The following is a 19,796-nucleotide window of genomic DNA, read 5'->3' as shown; positions in this document are numbered from 1 at the left end:
ATATCCACTAGATTTGACGTGTTGAATGCACAATTTTAAAGGTAGAGTTTCCATTTTCAATCTATTAACAAATGTCATGTCGGCGTTTGTTAGCATTTCCGTTTTTGTATTGATATTCCATAGATGGTTTAAGGGATACAAAAATAAAACTATATGAAGCGAATTACAATTAAGCCCCCCAAAAGCAACAAACATAAATAGAGCATAAACGACGGAGACCAAATGTGTACATACATGGTCCATTTCCTCTCAATCTATCTACACTCTACTCAAATTTTGAACTCTCAAATTCAGCACTTTCACCAAAACTTAAATACAGCAAAACAATTGCAGTGGTAACTGGTACCTGTGATGGGTGTAAGCAACAACATAACCGCAGTTCTAAACATCATAGCAATATTAGCCTCAATACCAATCATAGCTTCCGGAATTTGGCTTGCTTCAAAACCAGACAACGAATGCATCGCCAATTTCCGATGGCCCATTGTCATAATCGGCATCCTCGTCTTCCTCGTTGCTTTGACTGGTTTTATAGGTGCTTATTATAACAAACAAGGTCTCTTGGCACTTTACCTTTTCACTATGGCACTTTTAATCGCTCTTCTACTCATCATCCTTGTCTTTGCCTTCGTTGTTACTAGACCTGATGGAAGCTATGTTGTTCCTGATAGAGGGTACAAAGAGTATAGGTTAGATGAGTTTTCTTCTTGGTTGAGGCACCGTGTTACTGGTTCTGGTAGTTGGCGGAAGATTATGCCGTGTTTGGCTGCTTCTGATGTTTGTATTAAACTCACCCAGAATTATATCACTGCTGATCAATTCTTTAACTCTCATATCTCTCCCTTACAGGTAACCTTAATTAAGAGCTTTTAGCATAATCCCTTACCGTATAAAATTTTGTATTCTTAATTCTTTTATCATGAAAATATTTATTAGGTGCCTATTATTAGCAATGATTTAGAGAATGAAGTAAAATTTGTGTGTTTTTTATTTTGTTGGTGTTTCTATTATTAGTAGTTCTTCTGTCTGGTGGTGGTTTTTGGCCGTGTACTTGCACTGCCAACTGAATTATCACCAGATCCATTCGTCAGTGTTCTTGCGTTTTAGAAGCAAACAAAATTAAATTATTGTTTCCATAGAAGAAAATCATTTTTGTCTGTAGCTCAAATCTCAGACCCACCATCACATGGTACCATGTTACTATGTGTTGAATAATGTTTTCAATTACCGACTTCAAGAATTACTTTTTTATATTCACACTGTATCCTAATCATTTATGACAGACTTTAGGGGCGTATCCCTGAAAATAAAGTCAATATTTGATACCTTGGATCAGTTTGGGAGGTAGGCACTGGCACTGGCACTGCATTACGTATTACGTTCCCAATGGGTAGAAGTTACTGGATTGCGTTGGTAGCTATTACTCCCTCCGTCCCGGAATAACTGACCCATTTTCTAAAAAAAAGTGTCCCAAAATAACTGACTCATTTCAATTTTCAGTACAACTTTCATCATTCCCAATACAATATAACACTAAATAATACTACTTTTATCATTCCCAATACAATATATTCCATTTTCCCCTTTATTTATACACTTTTCTTAATCTGTGTGAAAAACCAAAGTAGGTCAATTATACCGGGACAGAGATAGATTAGGTAAAGATAGTGCCCGTGACTTTTTAACTGGGACCAATAAATTGTGCACCGTCCCATTCATTCATACTAGTATAATATGCTTAAATAAAATCTGTTTGTTGGATCCAAAATTACTAGTACTTTTCATTGCCGGTGACAATGATAAACTACTTGTCCTATAATGTCAATTTCAACCTATAGCTTAGCATTATATTCTTAACTTGACCCACCATTTAGACCTTGGATTAATTATTTGTTTGAAACCTGAGGTTTACACTCAACATGTCTTGAATTAGCATGGCTTGAGAATTCATCATTACTACAGCTACAAGACATTAGACACATCCCATGTTACCAGCTTAGCTACTAATTAACCACACACTAATGTTGCGTGGGGCCTTTCTTATATTCTATGGGGACAATGATTGAGGCACCCGAAAGTTCCATACGAGATTGCTACTGACCTATACAGAGAAATTATGAAAAAAATTAGACATTAAATTAATCAGCCTAGTATTGTTAACTTCATTGTTTTGTCTCTATTGTACAAGATAAAAATGTTATGGTTGCCACCTCGTGACATGGTTTGGTAGTTGTCTACCCTTCTGTTATGTGTTTTTTTATCATTAAAAGTCTAACTCGGTATTTAGAATTTTAAACACTCGCACACTTTGTGCATCAACCACTCGAGTTAGACCTATGTAGTCCTATGTTTTGTGTTTGTTGTTTGTTCAAATCTTATTTGAAAAGTAAATAAGAAAATGAAAATTTTCTACTACTCACGCTAAGGAATTTGTTTGATTGGTTTTATTTCACAGTCAGGATGTTGCAAACCTCCAACTGTTTGTGGATACAATTATGTGAGTCCCATAATGTGGACAAACCCTGTGAATCCCATGGCTGATTCAGATTGTAACTTGTGGAACAATGATCAAAACCAGCTATGCTACAATTGTAATGCTTGTAAGGCCGGTCTACTTGGGAACCTAAGAAAAGAATGGAGGAAAGCAAATATTATTCTCATCGTGGCTGTAGTTGTTCTTATATGGGTTTATGTCATTGCTTGTAGTGCCTTTAAGAATGCTCAAACAGAAGACCTATTCACCCGTTACAAACAGGGTTGGGTTTGAATTTTATCATCTTTCCTCACAATCTATGTAGCATTGAGAATTTAGGTTAAAGACATGTCCGACACTCTTTGCTGCCTGATACAACACAAACGCTTGTTATGATCTATATCACCTTTTTTCTTCTTTTAAAATCACTACTGATGTTTATGTGCAGTGTTGTGCTGCTGCTATGTTTCATAGCTCACGAGTCACAAGTTTCAAATTTGTGTGTGTATATTAAGTTACATGTATTGTAAGTAGTCGTGCACACATGGACTTCTTCGCATGAAAAACGAGTTAATACTTTTTTTTTGTCATAATGCTATGGGAAAAAAGATAATTGCATTTTATAATCATAGTAGATATTTCCTCCGGAATTTCGGTGAGCATTTTCTGGGAGCACATATAGTCATATTCAATTTGAGAACAATAAAACCTTATCCCAAGCTAACATACCAAATACTCATCTTGATCCAAATATCATTTTTCTAGTAAATAATATGAACCAATCATTGAAAAATAAAAGAATTATATGCAGTACTCCTATCAGCTCTTGCACCTGTATCAATTCCAACTCAAATAAGCGTCTTCTCCATATTAAATTCCACTTCCAGTTTATTCCCTCCCAATATCCCATATTAGAAACTGATTCATTTTTCTGCATAGAGATCAAATGAAGACTAGGAAATTTCTGTTTCAGAGGAGCATCAGTCACCCACTGATCTGTCCAAAACATCACTTTACATCCATCACCTAATTTCAGCACCCACCCTTTATCTATTACAATCTCAGAGTTTCCACCCCATTCTTCTAATTTCATGGCTAACTACCAGCAAGTAATTATGCAGCAGTCTATTACACATAAAGCAGCAGGATCAGAGCAAATCTACCACTAATAGAGGATAACAGTAAGTTGAGTTCAACAAACTGAAAGTTAGTTTAAACTTCTAACAATCTAACTAAAAGATAACAGTTGACACTGACAGCTCATAGTCTAAAGGCTAGGAACACTACATAAGTATAACCCTCAAAGACTTTGTAACTAACAATCACATTGGATAGAAAAACAGAAAGTGAATCTTCAGTTGAGCTCACAAGAATTCTCTCAAACTATCTCTCTTAGATTTCAATATTGTAGAATTTTTAACAACTACCTAGCATCTCATTAATCATTATTAGCTTAGCTACATTGTTGAGAATTGCTTTAATCATAGTAAATATTTCCTCCAAAATTTCAATGAGCATGGTCTGGGAGCTCATATAGTCATTCAATTTGAGACCAATGAAACATTATCCTAGGGTAACATACCAAATACTCATTCTTGAACTAAATATCATTTATAAAAGAGAAAAGAATTATATGATAGTTTTGTCAAAACCTAGTGTATCACTATGAGTGGTGGAAATATGTTAGATATAGTGAGAGTTTTTATTCAATAGTTAAGGGCTGATCTTGATTCAAGTTTATTTATCAGTACATACAAACCAAACTACTTTTTTTACTTACCGAATTACTTAGATTAATCCCCTAAAAAAAGATTGCATATGAAATTAATATGTTGTCGGAACATATGAATAATGTTAGCAATACACCAAGTGAAATGATACTTCATGAGAGAAGTTTAAATTTGATCCCTCCCCTGTTCTGTACTGTAAATAAATTTTCAAGTTAATATATGTTGTTAGACCAAACCAGAGTTTTGAAAAGCAAAAGTCTTGTTAAAATCCTACATTCAGTAAAAAGAATTTAAAACATTGGGAACAATCTAACATACTTTTAACCCTGATCATCCATCAACAAAAACACTTAATACTCAGCAAATCTTTTTTATATGAAAACGTATTATTAAAATCAAGTATAGTCCTTAGCATTTTAAACATGGTGCTCATAAAGACTTAGTTTTTCTAACAAATTCATTGTAATGTTGATAATTTGTAGTTGTAATGAGAAAGACATACATAGACTTTGAAGCCTACATAGAGTCATAGACAGACAAATAACTCTTGCAAGTGTAGATGAAAATTGTTTTTGCAAGTAAAAGCATAACTAATAGCTTTCCTGTCTCTTAATTCCAACAAAGCATTTCAAACATAAATAGTACTGATAAATAACAATATTAGGGATAACAGGCATTCGCCAAAACAACTCACACTATATATTCTGTGCCACTGGAAACGATCTAGAGCAAAAGATAAAGTTGCTTTAATCAAAAGCCATGTAAATAAAATTTGGAAGATCCCACAGATATGATTTACCATTGCGGTGATACCAGACTCTCATGGTAAATATGCATCTCCCGCCCAAGTTTGCCCAAAATCTTAGGATAAGCAATTCTGCCATTATTTATGTTATACCGAACAAATTTGGAATATATAGAATTCATCAGAATCAGAACACCATTTTCTGAAATGAACAAGGGGTCAACAAGATGCCGCATTAACTTCTTACGAGAGATGATCATCAATTTAGTCCATGACTCAGTAACTCCATATTGTTTCATCATCCATACACCCCAATGATTTTTATTCGAGTGATCAAAACAAACACAGAGACAGTTACTCAAAACATACAGCCCGCAATTACGGACATCGTAACCATCATGTTGAGGAAGCAACACTTCGCCAAAAGTCTCCTTCCCAAGATCAAAGGAAAGAATCCCCCTTTGAATAGAATTACCACCACCTCTTTTATTAACTAACCAATTCAAGGTGCCACTCACAAATTTCCCTGACCACACATGAGACTTTCCTGGGAAATTTGGAACAGTTCTCCAAGAATTTTCACCAAAGGTATAAATTCTGGTCACAATTTCCCTATAATTAACAACAGCTGCATTTCGCATAACTACCAGCACCTTGTACTTATGATTAACATGATCATAGCCAAAACCATGATATGTCATGAACTTATAATCAGACAAAACATTGGTTGGAGATGTTTCGGATTTCAAATTGATAGAAGGATTCCACAATGTGAAATTATATTGGATGACATCATACAAACAAAGCAACCCATTGAATGAATCTATAATATGATACTTGTGTCTTGTGCCGAAGATACTAACGGATTCAACAGGGGTTGATAGATTTTCCGGTGGTGGCTTCACAGGGTAAGCTATGATTTCGCATTTTCCAGAATGAATAACGGAAGTGACCAATAGTGGATTGGCGGTTGAGGATTTTTGATGGGTCTTTGCGAATTGAGGATCGGAGAATAGGGTTTTCCATGATTTGCAGACAGACTTGAATTGAAGGAGAGATCGCACTGGAAGTCTAAGAAGGATTTCGTTGATGATGAGTTCTTCTGGCAATTCCGGCAATGGATTCTCGGCGTCGGTTTCAGTCGAAACGGTGTCGTTTTGAGAGTGATGGAGAGGCGTTTTTGAAGGGCTAGTGGGTTTGGGTTTCAAGATCTTAAAGTCGTTACCCATCTTGTCACAGCCGCCGATTCTACAGCAGAACTGAAACCCTCTTTTTTCTCCAGGTTAGAGAAAGAACTGAAACCCTCCTTCTCAAGGTTATACCTTTTTTTTTTTTTGAAAATTGATGTTCACACATTTGAGAAGGCTGGGACACACATGTAAAATACGATTTTGGCCCCTCGGCAGTTAACTGCCGAATTTTGAAGAAACCGGCTGCAGTTAACTACCGAGGAAAACCTCGGTAGTTAACTGCCGAGGAAAATGAAAACTCACCAAAACATCATCTTCTTCGTTGCCAGTGGTGGGGGTACTATTTTAAACACTAAATTTGATGTTAATTCATAAACTACCGGTATTCAACTGTTCCGAGGGGAAAAGTGGTACCAAATGATTCTTGAAAAATTTGACGTTAATTCATAAACTACTGGTATCCACTAATCGATTTAATTTTGTTGGCAAAGTGCAGTTGTGCAATTGTTTTTGGGTTTAAATTTGTTCTGAAGCGTAAACTTGTTCCTCAGCATAAATTTTTTTTTTTTTTTGAGAAATCCTCAGCATAAACTTGTTCTCATTCCACTTTCATAATTTATTTGCTTCAGCTCACATAAAAATTATAATAAAAAAAAAACATAAAAAAACCTAGAAATAATTGTTGCTGCATAATTGCCTCAGCACTTCTCAAAGAGTTGGTGTTGAAAGGTATCAGGAATAAAAAGTCTGCTAAAAAATGAATTAAAAGGGCAAGCTTTAATTTTGTTGGCAAAGTGACCAGTGGATACCAGTTTTCAACGAAGAAGATGATGTTTTGGTGAGTTTTCATTTTCCTCGGCAGTTAACTACCGAGGTTTTCCTCGGTAGTTAACTGCAGCCGGTTTCTTCAAAATTCGGCAGTTAACTGCCGAGGGGGCAAAACCGTATTTTACATGTGTGTCCCAGCCTTCTCAAATGTGTGAACAGCAATTTTTTTTTTTTTTTACTGTGTAGTGGTAACTTATACTCCTTCCGTTTTAAAATGAGTGTCGCTTTAGCCAAAAAAATTTGTTTCAAAATGAGTGTCGCTTTCAGTTTCCAATGCAATAATAACTTTTTCTTTTCAATTGTACCCTCCAATTAATACTCTGCACACTACTTCTAATGTATTACTTTTAAAACTAACCAATAGTTAATAAGGATAATTTGGTAAAATAATCATTCACTTTCTCTTAATCATTGCATTGGAACAATTTTTTAAATGATACTATCACTGTGTTATGATTATCTCTACTGTTTTGATCTTCCTGTCAAAACCTACAATTTATTTGATTATTTTTTGTTGTTCCCTAAGAGGATTTACAAAGGAGGTTTCTAATTTTTTTATACTTAAATGAGTCTCATGTATATAAATCACTTGTTTATAAGTTTTTAATAATAATATAATATCTAATAAACATTCAATCACTCAAATTCAACATCGTTACAAAATTATTAAACAAGTCCCGCGGATAACTCTATCTTTATAATCATATTTCAACATTCAAAGATTATTTTAATATGAAAAATTAGCGGACTCTATAGAGAGATAGAGTGTTTCATGTATCATCTCTTCTCATTACGCATCAATTATATTTTCTTCTCGAGAGAGGTACCAATGCATGTGAGGTCAACCATTCTTTATTGAAGGTTATCTAAGAACATCTAGAATGGAGAAACTCATTTTTAGTATTTAAATGAGTCTTACGTGTATACATCACTCGTTTAATAAACAATCATTCCCTCCAACTAAGCATCCTTCACATATTTTTTAAATAGAACTCATTAATTATCTATCAGTAACTCTATATGATTACGTTCATTTATTTAACTAGATTGATGACCCGTGCGCCGCACGGGTCATATGAGTTGAAGATCTTTGCATAAAGATAAAATGTAACATTATAAGATCTTCGCACTAATCTGTTATTGATGCTTGATAAGTATTTTTTTTTTTTATTACTTTCCTAAAATATTTTTTTTTATTACTACTCAGGAGCTACAGTTTGCCATCCAAACCATTGCTATAACTCATTAAATAATAAGAACAATACTGAATTTCATGTTATTTGAAATTACTCCATCCGTCCCTATATGTAACCACCATTTTATTAGAGGGGTGTTTACATATAGGACGGAGGGAGTAGCTATTTGCAAAATGATTACAGTGATATCAAACCAATCCATTTATTTGCAGATTAAAGATCAATACAATTAATTAAGGCTACATCTAAAGTCGAATATGCAATTGCTTTAGTGACTTTTCCATCAACAGATGCCAAAATACAGCTGCTAAACACGACCAAGCTGATCATACGGTTATTATGACAAAAGATTCATCTCCACAAAGCACAACCAACACCAAGCTATGAGGAGAGGCATCAAGGCATGGGGAAAAGACTTAATTTTATAAATTTAAATCCCTTAAGGAACATTACAGTGTATATTTAATATATATAACCAAATTGCATTCATTTCAAAATGTTGATATTGTTGTGAGTTTGTTAATAAAATGTCATTAACTATCTTGCCGCTGCAAATTGTTAGTTCAACTGTCCATCCAACTCAGCAACTATGTACCATGATCCAAAACATGTTAAAACAAACAAAAAAAATTGAAAAGTTAGCAGCAGCAAAAGAAGAAGAAATTGCTAATAGGGAAATAATGAAGAAATCAAAGTTAAGAAGGAAGAGGCTCATCGTGAGGATTCAGGAAAAAAAAAAAAGAAAAATAGAAAAGAGACTCTTGTAAATGGAACTTAAAACATCTATTCATATGGCCACTTTAATCTATATGCATCCAACGATAACATCCATTCTTAAGGCTACCATTTAATCTACATTTATCCAACAATAAAATAATAAAGCGAGCTAACAATTATAAAAATCGTACAATTGATCTATTTACATTGGAACTACATATACAATCACTCTCTAATCTATTCATCTTTTTTTACTATCATCTAAAGGATACTTTTACTATTGAATCAGGTATACTTAAATCTAACCTATTCATCTATCTCAACATGTATACTTTTACTATTGGAAATGAAAAGTTCTTGAAACACAGCAAAATAGCAGAAACTGAAAGCTTGGGAAGACCAACAATACATCTCCTTCTCCATTCATATTTCTGTAATTGAATCAGTGCCATGACAACATACAAAAGCGGCACCAAACTTGCAAAATTCCTTTAAGTACTAAAATAATATCCTGACCAACTCCTAGCTGCACAATTTCGCAGGTTTCAGCTGAGATATTCTGCCTTCAATCTAAAGTTATTCTCAAGAAGACCATGCTACATATTGTAACAAAGAACGAAGACATTTTGAAAATAAAAAAAGGATTGACATTGATAATTATAAAGAAAGAAAGGAGTATAACTAAAACAAAGAAGGGATTCCGATGTGTAATGAAATTTTGAGAAGAGAGAAGGTTGGATTTACATTGGAAGGGAGAATGAAGTGAATTGAGCAGGAGCCAGAAGGGGAGCAGTCGGCTGCTTTGGGAAATGAAAAATGGGAATAGGTGGCGTGGGAATTGGAATGGGGTATTGGTAATGGAAAACCATTTAACTCATCATCTGGCAGCGTGAAAGGAGTATAAATTAAAAAAAGAAAAATTAATAGTGCTAAACTAATGGAAGAACTAACTAATAATGCTAAAATCATGCCTTAATAAATGCATAGGAAGTGGAAGGAATGTAACAAAGGCAGGCAAATTTTGAATTTCAAATTAAACATTAAACATATCCTTTATATCTAATGGTTGCAAACATGCTTACCCTAATTGCTAACCCTAAACCTAAAAAAATGGCTCCAAAATTTGAAATTTGAAATGCATTGGAAACTATGGTAACTAGACTTTTGACTAACCACATTTCTCTCTCCCTTTTCTCTCACCACTGTTCAACGAGTCTCTCTCTTCCCTTGGAACCATCACTCTGAACTAACCACATTTCTCTCTCCCTTTTCTCTCCATTCTCTGAATACCAACCATCGATATCGATAGCAGTCCTCTGCCGTATCCGCCGTATGACCACCATCACTCTGAACTAAACCCTCTCTCTCTCCCTTTTCTCTATTTCTCACGAATCAGAAATTGGCCACAGCAATCTCTGATTCTCCGCCGTATGACCACCGTCACCCGTGGCAGCAACAGCTCCTCGCACTCAAGCCTTTCACCTCCACCGCAGCCGTCTCTAATTTCGACCCAACACTTTCTTCTTGCTCAAATCAGAATCGCTGCTCTTCTCTCTCATTTTCTCTTCATAGATGATTTTCTTTCTCATTATCTCTCAATTGCTTATCTTCTCCTCATTCAGTCACTGCTCTTCTTCATCCTCATCGCGAGAGCAGTGAGTTGAGAGTGAACATATCTAGAAAAGAATCTCACATCAAATCCAAATCTCAAAATCATCTCCAGGTACTCGATACATCTCAATCAATTGTATGCCAATTTGTTAATTCTAAAATAAATAAAAAATTGGGTTTGTTTCTATTTCATTTCAATTAACGTTAAATTTCTTAAATTTGTATTTTGTGGTTGTATTGGGTAAACAATGATGTTGTTGAGAATGAAAAGTGGTAAAAAATAATGGCGGGGTTCTGTTTAATCAAAATAAAATTGATAAGGCTTATGAATAAAGCTATGTTCTGTTGTTTGCGAGCGCTGCTGCCAGGATCTGTTTGGTGGTTGTGCAACTGATGTTATGGAGTTTGGTTTGGGGTCTCTGGTGCGTTTAGGGTGTTTTTATGTGTGTATCTCGGTTCTGTTTTTCTGCTTCCATACTTTTGGTGTTGTGGGTGTTTTTATGTGTGTATCTCGGTTCTGTTTTTCTGCTTCCATACTTTTGGTGTTGTATTTTTGTATCTAGAGATAGCTGATGTTGGGTGTTGTCTTTTTGGGAGCTTCGGTGAGGTATGGCTGCTGCACCTTTGTGTTTTCTGCCTGTTAATGTTGTTTATGTTGTCTTTGCACATCCATCATTTCTATGAGGATGGTTGCTTAATAATATTTGTTGTTCAGAAAAATAAAGTTTGACATAATTTTTTATTTTTCTTAATTTGATTTTTGGTTATTTGTAATCCGATGAGTTGATTCACAATTTGCTATGTTTTAGGATATTGGATCTTTAAAATTGATGGTAATTTGATTGACTCGGATGTCACTTGATCACTAGGCTTTTTAGTGTAATTTTGTCTACATATTTGTTCCTGTTATACTGTGTTAGTTGAAGTTATTGGTCATGACTTTTTATTTGCAAAAATGACTTAAGTAGATTATAACATTGCTCTTCTTTCCCTCTTAACTGTTCTCTGCGACTTTCACTTGATGGTGTGCGCATTTCGGAGGCCGAATGTGAGTCAGGGAGACTGAAATGAATTACTCAACAAAAATTCGGTAAAACCTTAAATGTTTCTGGTATACATCTTTTATATTTCTCCTATTCTTCTTCTCCTACTTATTGTTCTTTTATATTTCTGGCAAAACCTGATAAGGTACTTTTTGTTCTTTTTGTTCTTTGATGAAACTGAAAAATTTGTCTTTTATTTTTGTAGTTATCAGCAAATGATATTGGAGCCATATCAAGAGGAAATTAAAGGCGAGTTATTGTTTTAATCGGTGTATATCAGAAACTATACTGGGCATAGGTGAAGGTTATTGTTCCTTTATCTCTTCTCTCACTCAATAATACATTTGGTGGTATTTTTAATTTTAATTTCCTTTTGCTATTTCTTTGGAAAGGGTAGTGAGGGATTAGAATAGTCTTTTAAGGAGTTTGATTAGTTATGCATTTGTCCAATTTGTTCTTGCCAGTATTCTTCTCAAATAAAGCCATCTTGATTTGCATTGAAAACTAAAGAACCATGTATTATTTGCTTATGTTGATTTTCAATATTTGCTTGCAACAAGCTAACTCGCATTGTATGATCTATCTTTTGTGGGGTTTGTCTCGGATGTTTGGGAGTTCCTGTTGTTATGCAGTTCACCACCGCCTGCATTTCTGTTATGGTGTGATTTTGTACCAGATTTGCTGCTATGTGTGGCCTGCGCCTGTGGCTGTCTTGCAATATTTATTATTCTAATTCTGAAAATATACATTAATTTGATTTTCACTTTGTGAAAACTTCTAGCAGGTGGCAAAAGAGATCATGTTATATTTTAGAGAAATCATATAGACTTAATGGCAAGTTTTTTGTGTCTGTCTTTTAGTTAGTTAACAATGATTTTCTCCTTATTCTGTTCTCTCTTAGATGTTACATTTTTTATGCTTTCTTTATCTTAATATATACCTGCAATTTCTTATCAATTAATGGAAATGTGACTGCATAATATATTTAGTGTATGAAATGTTGATGAGAGAAGATAACTTGGAATATTGTTGAGGTATGTAGATGAGAAAATAAACTTTCTCATAAGTTATAGGATTTTGCCTTCCATGTTGGATTTTGTTATCTAAAATATTAATGTGCCGTTTTGGTTGTTTGAATTGAGGTATGTTTTGGATCATTTTTTGTTGACGGATTTGTTATCTAAAATATTAATGTTGGATTTGTTTATAATGATGGATTTAATGAATATGAACCTTTTATGTGTGAGAATTTTTGTGATTAATGAAATGTACTTGACAGTTGAAGTGCATTTTCTATTTTAGTCAAATAGAAAACTGAAATTTCTTTGCTATTAATGATACGAGCATTTGTAGTAGCTTCCTATCTAGCAAATAGTGCATTATGATGATTGTTGAATTAATCAGTCTGATTCAAATGTTAAGCAATCTTGACTAATGAATTTGTGTAGTTTGTATGCTCAATGTAGGATCATATGACAGCTATAACAAACATCTGATTTAATTATAGTCTGATTTGATTTGTGTAGTTTTTCAAACTGATGTTTGACCGAAGACCTGTTAGCTAATGATTGAAATGCATGCTCAAAGACAACTGGTGAGTATAAATTGTATTTTCTGAAGATGATCCTCTGCTTCTTATTGGTTTTATCATCAATTTGTGCATCACCATCAAAGTCTATTATAATAAATCAAAATTAAAACTATTTGATCTATTTTATGAATGATGAATCTGTGCTTTGGAATGATGTCTCAGTTTTTATGTTTCTTGATCATTAAGTAAAAATCTTAATCATTTATGTAAAAATCTTACTCATTTAAAATCTTAATCATTTATGTAAAAATCTTAATCATTTATGTAAAAATCTTAGCTCTTTCGAAAGCCAACCTTCATGGAGAACTTTCCATTTCGGCTTATGTGGACACCCATATCATCACCATTGAAATTCTAAACACGCTTTCCTTCGTCGGAATATCCGTCCATCATCTCACCGCCGTGTCCTAATAGTTACTTCAATGATTTTTACAAAAAGACTTACTAATATGTCACTACGGGCTCTAGATAATCCCAATGCCAATGTTTTGTTGATATTTAGGGACGGAGGTGATGCTGTCCCAATTGTCTCAAGGGCTCTTCATAAACTTTCTATAAGAAACTGAAACTACAACAGTTTCCTTGCAAAACCATCATAAGTTGATGCATCACTCACTGCCGCAGCCAATATCATTTGGCTCTGTACCGTACTCTTTTTTGGTGGGAGCCCTATGCTCATTGAACAGGTAACCTTCAAAATCAAAACTTTATGGAATTCACATATTCACAACCATAAATGAGATTTAATTATGATTATTCTAACAGTGGTCGTCGCTCTCTGATGGCGTGGGAACATCATGGCAAGAACAAGTGCAGAAGCAAGTGCTGGGCAGGGAAAGTCACATCTATTGCCGATTCAACTCACATATTTCTGGTCTCATAAGCAAATTTCGACGCCCGTTTTGTTATGAGGCAACTATGTTGTGTATAAGGAGGCCTGAATTTCTGAATACTACATCAAATGTTGTGTATAAGGAAGTATTCCGTAATCTGTAGTTAATCCTGCTGTCTGATTGCGATGCTACTTTGTCACTGGGATAGGTAATTGTCAAGAATCGATGCAACTGCCTCTTTTGACATTTTTATTCTTTTTTATCAATCCTGCAGATACTAACTTTGACATCTGATATGTTTCTGAAGGTCAATTTCAATATGTAGCAGAAGGTTATTGCCTATTTGTGCATCGGTCAGGATCGGTTATGTCAGGTACCTTATGCTAACTCCAATAGTAGATTGCATACAATTTGTTATGGCTATATGTTGGTACCTTATGAGAAGGATCAGTTATGGCTATTTGTTGGTTTCAAGCATAACAGAAAGATTGCATACGATAGGATGTTATTGTCAATGGTTAATTAAGTATGTTTATGCAGTCTGAATTGCCTCTAATTGGGTTTTCCTTTTGTTGTTGTTGTTGTTGTGTTGCAGATGAATTGGAAACTTATAAGGGATGACTTTAATTTCATTATCATTGTTAGAAGTGGAGGACCACGTATTATGAAATCGGAATCTGTGAAATGGCAGTGAACATCAAACGTGCATAGGCATTGGATTATGGAGAATGTAAGTTTCATCTATTATGACAGTCATGTCTGTTTGTGGATCTCATTATGTGGTCTTTTTGGTAAACATGTTAACTTACTTAGCAAATTTTGAAGAACTGCTTCGTGACATTATTGATGCATTGCGATATGTCTGCAATATTTGGTATAATTCATTAAGTTATGTACTATTAATGCACTACTTGACACTATTATTGGGACATAAGTCACCGTTGTTTTCATGTCATTGCTTAATATGCACTACATCCATATTTTAACCATTTTGTTATGATAAATTGTGTTTGGCATCTGTTCACCATTATTAATAGCCATATATTAGTTATTGAATTCTTCGCGTGGAATATTGGCAAGTTGTGTATCGAATTTCATGGTTTAATCTACGTACTGTTATTGTACCTACGTTAAATATACCGTGTTAGCTTCTCAATAAATATATACGGTTACGTTAAATATACCGTCTTAGCTTCACAATAAACATATATGGTTATTGTTTATTTATGATGATCTCTATACAACTTCAAATAAAGGATGATTATTTAGTTCTTCAAGTAATAGTGGTCTCAACTATATATGACCCGTGCGGCAGCACGGGTGTAAAGACTAGTTAAACATATAGAAGGAGGGAATTTTTTTAGAGTTTAGAGGATTAGCAATTAATGACAGGTTATTGGAGGGAAAAATTTGGTTTAGTGATTGCATGACCTAATAAGCATTTATAGTAAGGGATGTCAAAGACAAGTGAGACCCGCATACAAAGTGAGATCTTAGGTGAGACGTTTAACCCATTATGTACCCTAATATGTACAACATCTACATATCAGGTACCAATAGATACTACTATAGAAGATGGTCTAAGTTGTACTAAAAATGTTACAAAAAAAGTTGTGCTAAAAATTATTGTTTAAATAACATACCTCGTAAAAATATGATGCATAATTTGGTGTAATATTGTTTTTAGTTATATTAATGATTTAAACTATAGCATTTATCATTTTATTTTTTTATATAATATTATTTAAAATTTTAATTAAAAAAAATAATTTCATAACAATATAAACAACCACACTCGAATAAGAATATAATTTTTTTTGAAACATCACAACAAAATTAATATTTTATTCCTTAAAAAAATTAATATTTTATTAAAAAATTTCAAATATCTATACATTTTTTATGAAAAATATCTATGCAACATTTTTCTTCTAATTGTACTATTTACTTAAGGGAAATGCTAATCGGTGCCCCCAGACACTGGTTAAGGATATGAAAAAGGAAATTGTATAGTAGTTAATGCATTGAAATTGTGTAATTAATTTTATAATAAAGTAAAAAACAATTTCCTTTCATAGTAATAATTCTCTTTTATGGTATGCTTAACCAGTGCTCCGCGAGCACCGGTTAGCAGAACCCTTTACTTAATTATTGTTTTACTATTTATCCTCTCTTGCTAAGACCATGTACAATATTGGTTAAAACCATTCAACACCCTTCAATACCCACTTTTTCAATTTCCAACACTCCACATCATTTTTTCTCTCTTAATTCAACACTCATTCAACTTTTACCTTTCTAATGGTTTTTCATTCAACACCCTACCCCACCACTTTTTATTTATTTCTTATTCTTATTTAATTTTTGTTTTTATAATTACATAAAATTATAATTATCGATTATAATTAAATTTAAATAATACAATTAACAATTTATTTTTTAGTTTTTTTGGAAAAACAAAATTTTGTAAAATAATTTATTTTTATTTTCTTAACTTAAAATGCAATACAATAAACTAAGCACGCGACACACAAGAAAAACTAATAATAAGATTAAGAGAGTGATAAACTTGGTTTTTTTTTTCTGTGTCCAAATCAAATTATCCAAGTATCTATTTGTAGAAGAAAAAAAATCACGAATTTTGGTAAAAAAAAATTAAATTTTTTTTTATTTGCAATGAAATAATTGAGTCCAAATTATTAAGAAAATAAAAATCCAAACACCCAATCGTAGCAAGCCACGTGTCACAGCTTTATCCACAAAAGTTTCTCTCTCCGCGTCTCCCTTCCCCTCACGCGCCCTGTCGGCGCGTGCAAATCACGCGCTCCTTGTCACGAACCAGGACGCACCACGTGGCTTCTGCGGGTCAGCTTTCAACATGTTGAAGGCCTTCAACACCCTCTTTCATCCACATCATCTTCAACAAGCTTCCTCCAATGCTTCAATATGTTGAAAGCAGCTTTCAATATGCCATTGGAGATGGTCTAATAAAAGTAGAGAGATGGACACATTGATGGTCTAACAAATAGAAAAAAGGGATAGACAGTCATATTAGTGTCATTCATTCCGCTAGTACTGCCCTTAAAGAGAAACATTATTATATGATCAATTATATTTTTTGTCTTATAAATATTTCAACTTTTCATTTTAATAAAGAAAATTCAACTTTTAATTCTCAAAAGTTTTTTATCACCATTTTTAAATCATGTCATTTGTATCACTTAGAATTTTGAACTTTTTTAACAAAGTAACTTTAGGGTGTGTTTGGTAAGGCCACCAAAAGAGCTTATAGCTTATAAGTTCATTTGACAAAAAAAGCTCTGTTTGGTAACACCTTTTCACCATGAGCTTATAGCTTATTTCAGGAGCTTATAAGCTATTTTTCAGAAGCTATTCCAAGTAGCGTTTGAGCTTATAACTTATAGCTTATCATCTTTTATTCCATTTTTACCCTTATTAGTTTAACTAAATTCCATTTTTTACCCTTTAACACTCATTGTATTATAAATTAAAATACATATGGTTTAAACATGCATATATGAATGATTCTTTTTTTAATGAAAGATATTTTTTTACTGTTACGTTTACGCTACTTTTATTTATTTATTTTGTTTTTATAATTGTTACGTTTTATTTTCTTCAGTGGTAACACACTACTATAGCATGTGCACAAAGGCAAATATAGCACTTGATATGCCTCCGTCTCATAACGTTTTTTTTTTTTTTTTTAACTATTTCAATATTTACTATCGCTATAGTGTTAATATATTTTTAACACTTTATATGTAATTTTTCTAGACAAATGAAAATAAATATAAATTAATATTTAGGGATTAAAAATTAATTTAATAATAATATTAAATTAATAAATTTAAATTTTTAAATTTTAAGTACTTAAACATTAGTTGATATAAACTTTATTATGAATTGTAAACAAAAAAAAACTTTATTATGAATTAAAAATGTCCTTTTATGTCATTTTACATTTATCAGCTAGTTGAACCGCTAATTTTACCAAACACTTCAAGTAGCTTATCAGCTATAAGCTATCAGCTATAAGTCATCAGCTATCAGCTATAAGTCATCAGCTATCAGCTATCAGCTAGCTTATCAGTCATCCGCTATATTTACCAAACAGAGCCTTAGTACATTATAGATTTAGAATTGGTCATAAAGATTTTTTTAGGGGAGAATTGGTTATAAAGTTATCTTCAATAATTTACTTAAAAAAATTATTTAAAAAGTTAAAAATTAACAACGTAAATTGCCTCAGCAGTTTCATAAAACTGTTGTTATAGGCGACGGTGAGATCCAATTAGGAAGCAGCACAGCAATATCCACCTATTCTCCAATCAAACTCTATAAAACCAAAACTCAACAGTCTCTTCCATCCTCCCTCCTCCATCGATCCACAAAAATCCCAAAATGGATCGACCCGTTTTTGTTATCGAAGCCACCGAAGCCAAATCCATGGCCAAATCTTCATCCCTCACTCTCACCCAACTCCTCCCATCACTTGTCACCTCCGCCCAATCCCTCGCCCGACCACCCATCTCCAATTTCCACGTCGGAGCTGTCGGATTATCCCCATCGGGTCGGATCTTAATCGGAGTCAATGTCGAATTCCCAGGCCTCCCTCTTCATCACTCCATCCACGCCGAACAGTTTCTCCTCACAAATCTCTCCCTCCACGACGAACCCAATCTCCACTCATTTGCCGTCTCCGCCGCTCCCTGTGGCCACTGCCGGCAATTCTTCCAAGAAATCCGCGGAGCACCCGATATTCAAATCATCATTACCTCCGAATCTGACCCAAATTTCACTTCTCTGTCTCATTTTCTTCCTTACAGATTTGGACCACACGATCTTCTCCCTCAACACGCTCCTCTGTTTTTGGAACCACGCACCAACGGGTTAAAGCTTCTTCCGTTAACAGAGAAACTACCCAATGGCGTTTGCAACGGTGATTCGCTTCATGAGAAGCTAAAGATTGCGGCTATGGAGGCTGCGAATAAATCGCATGCTCCTTATAGTAATTCACCATCTGGGATGGCGATTGTGGATTGTAATGGAAAAATCTATAAAGGATCTTATGTTGAATCGGCGGCGTTTAATCCTAGTTTGGGTCCTCTTCAGGCTGCGGTGGTGGCGTTTATTGTTGCCGGCGGCGGTAAGTATGATGAGATCGTGGGTGCTGTGTTGGTGGAGAAAGATGGAGCTATGGTGAAACAAGAGGGCACTGTTAAATTGTTGCTTGAAACTATTTCTCCTAAATGTCAATTGCAGACTTTACTCTGTTCCTTTGATGAATGATCAATGGCCAATGGATAGTGTATAATTAAGCATCATGATGATACCTTGTTATGTCTTTCACGTTTACTAAAATCATTGAAATTGAAATTATGTTAATCTATATTTTTCCTGTGTTAATCCTCTGTTTTCTTGTTCTAGGAGAGGTCCTTGTAATACAAATTTCACTGACCACTTAATCCAATCACAAAGTTAAATTATGTCAAATTCTTATTGTTGCGTCCAGCGGCGAAGCTCGCGAAAAATTTATGCAGGGGCCAACTATAAAGAAGAATTTTTTTGAAAACAGACGTATTAAATTTAAGGATAAACTATATTTTTAGTCCCATAAATTATAATTTTTTAGGTTTAGTCCTTAAAAAAATTATTCAATTTTTTCTCAGTTTTTTAAAATTTTACAAAAAAAAGTGTTTTTAGTCTTGAATTTAATCTCTAACAAAAAATTAAGGACTAAAATTAACAAATCTTAGAAACTTAACATAAAAATCGCTATTTTAAAACGTTGGGCAAAATGCATTTGAAGAACCCA

General features: G+C 33.8%; 3 protein-coding genes and 1 long non-coding RNA gene across 5 annotated transcripts; 3 read left to right on the top strand and 1 right to left on the bottom strand.

Moving 5' to 3' along the window:
- The first annotated feature begins 224 nt into the window (after positions 1 to 224).
- On the top strand, positions 225 to 3,039 carry TET2 (tetraspanin2). Its single transcript, XM_085706317.1, has 2 exons — positions 225 to 849; positions 2,456 to 3,039. Exons 1-2 carry the CDS (start codon positions 352 to 354, stop codon positions 2,765 to 2,767), a joined length of 810 nt encoding a protein of 269 aa, XP_085562443.1. The 5' UTR covers positions 225 to 351; the 3' UTR covers positions 2,768 to 3,039.
- A 1,607-nt stretch (positions 3,040 to 4,646) lies between these two features.
- Positions 4,647 to 6,233, bottom strand: LOC146934421 (F-box/kelch-repeat protein At3g23880-like). The gene has a single exon (XM_085706316.1). The coding sequence runs from the start codon at positions 6,175 to 6,177 to the stop codon at positions 4,999 to 5,001; it is 1,179 nt and encodes a 392-aa protein (XP_085562442.1). The 5' UTR covers positions 6,178 to 6,233; the 3' UTR covers positions 4,647 to 4,998.
- Positions 6,234 to 10,039: 3,806 nt separating this feature from the next.
- On the top strand, positions 10,040 to 14,981 carry LOC146934420 (uncharacterized). Of its 2 annotated transcripts, none has more exons than XR_015007757.1 (7): positions 10,040 to 11,580; positions 11,739 to 11,831; positions 13,060 to 13,127; positions 13,627 to 13,810; positions 13,890 to 14,165; positions 14,265 to 14,330; positions 14,553 to 14,981. It is a non-coding gene; the product is annotated as an uncharacterized LOC146934420 (long non-coding RNA). The 2 variants fall into 2 exon arrangements; XR_015007758.1 differs by having other exon boundaries at positions 11,739 to 11,837.
- A 3,270-nt stretch (positions 14,982 to 18,251) lies between these two features.
- LOC146934419 (cytidine deaminase 1-like) lies at positions 18,252 to 19,370 on the top strand. The gene has a single exon (XM_085706314.1). The coding sequence runs from the start codon at positions 18,383 to 18,385 to the stop codon at positions 19,268 to 19,270; it is 888 nt and encodes a 295-aa protein (XP_085562440.1). The 5' UTR covers positions 18,252 to 18,382; the 3' UTR covers positions 19,271 to 19,370.
- Positions 19,371 to 19,796: the final 426 nt, after the last annotated feature.

Source organism: Medicago sativa, chromosome 4 (assembly GCF_051527215.1).
Source record: "Medicago sativa cultivar Bolivia chromosome 4, Bolivia_mono, whole genome shotgun sequence".
Lineage (NCBI taxonomy): Eukaryota > Viridiplantae > Streptophyta > Magnoliopsida > Fabales > Fabaceae > Medicago > Medicago sativa.
The sequence above is the reverse complement of the archived record's forward strand: the minus strand, read 5'-3'. Positions and strand labels throughout refer to the sequence as shown.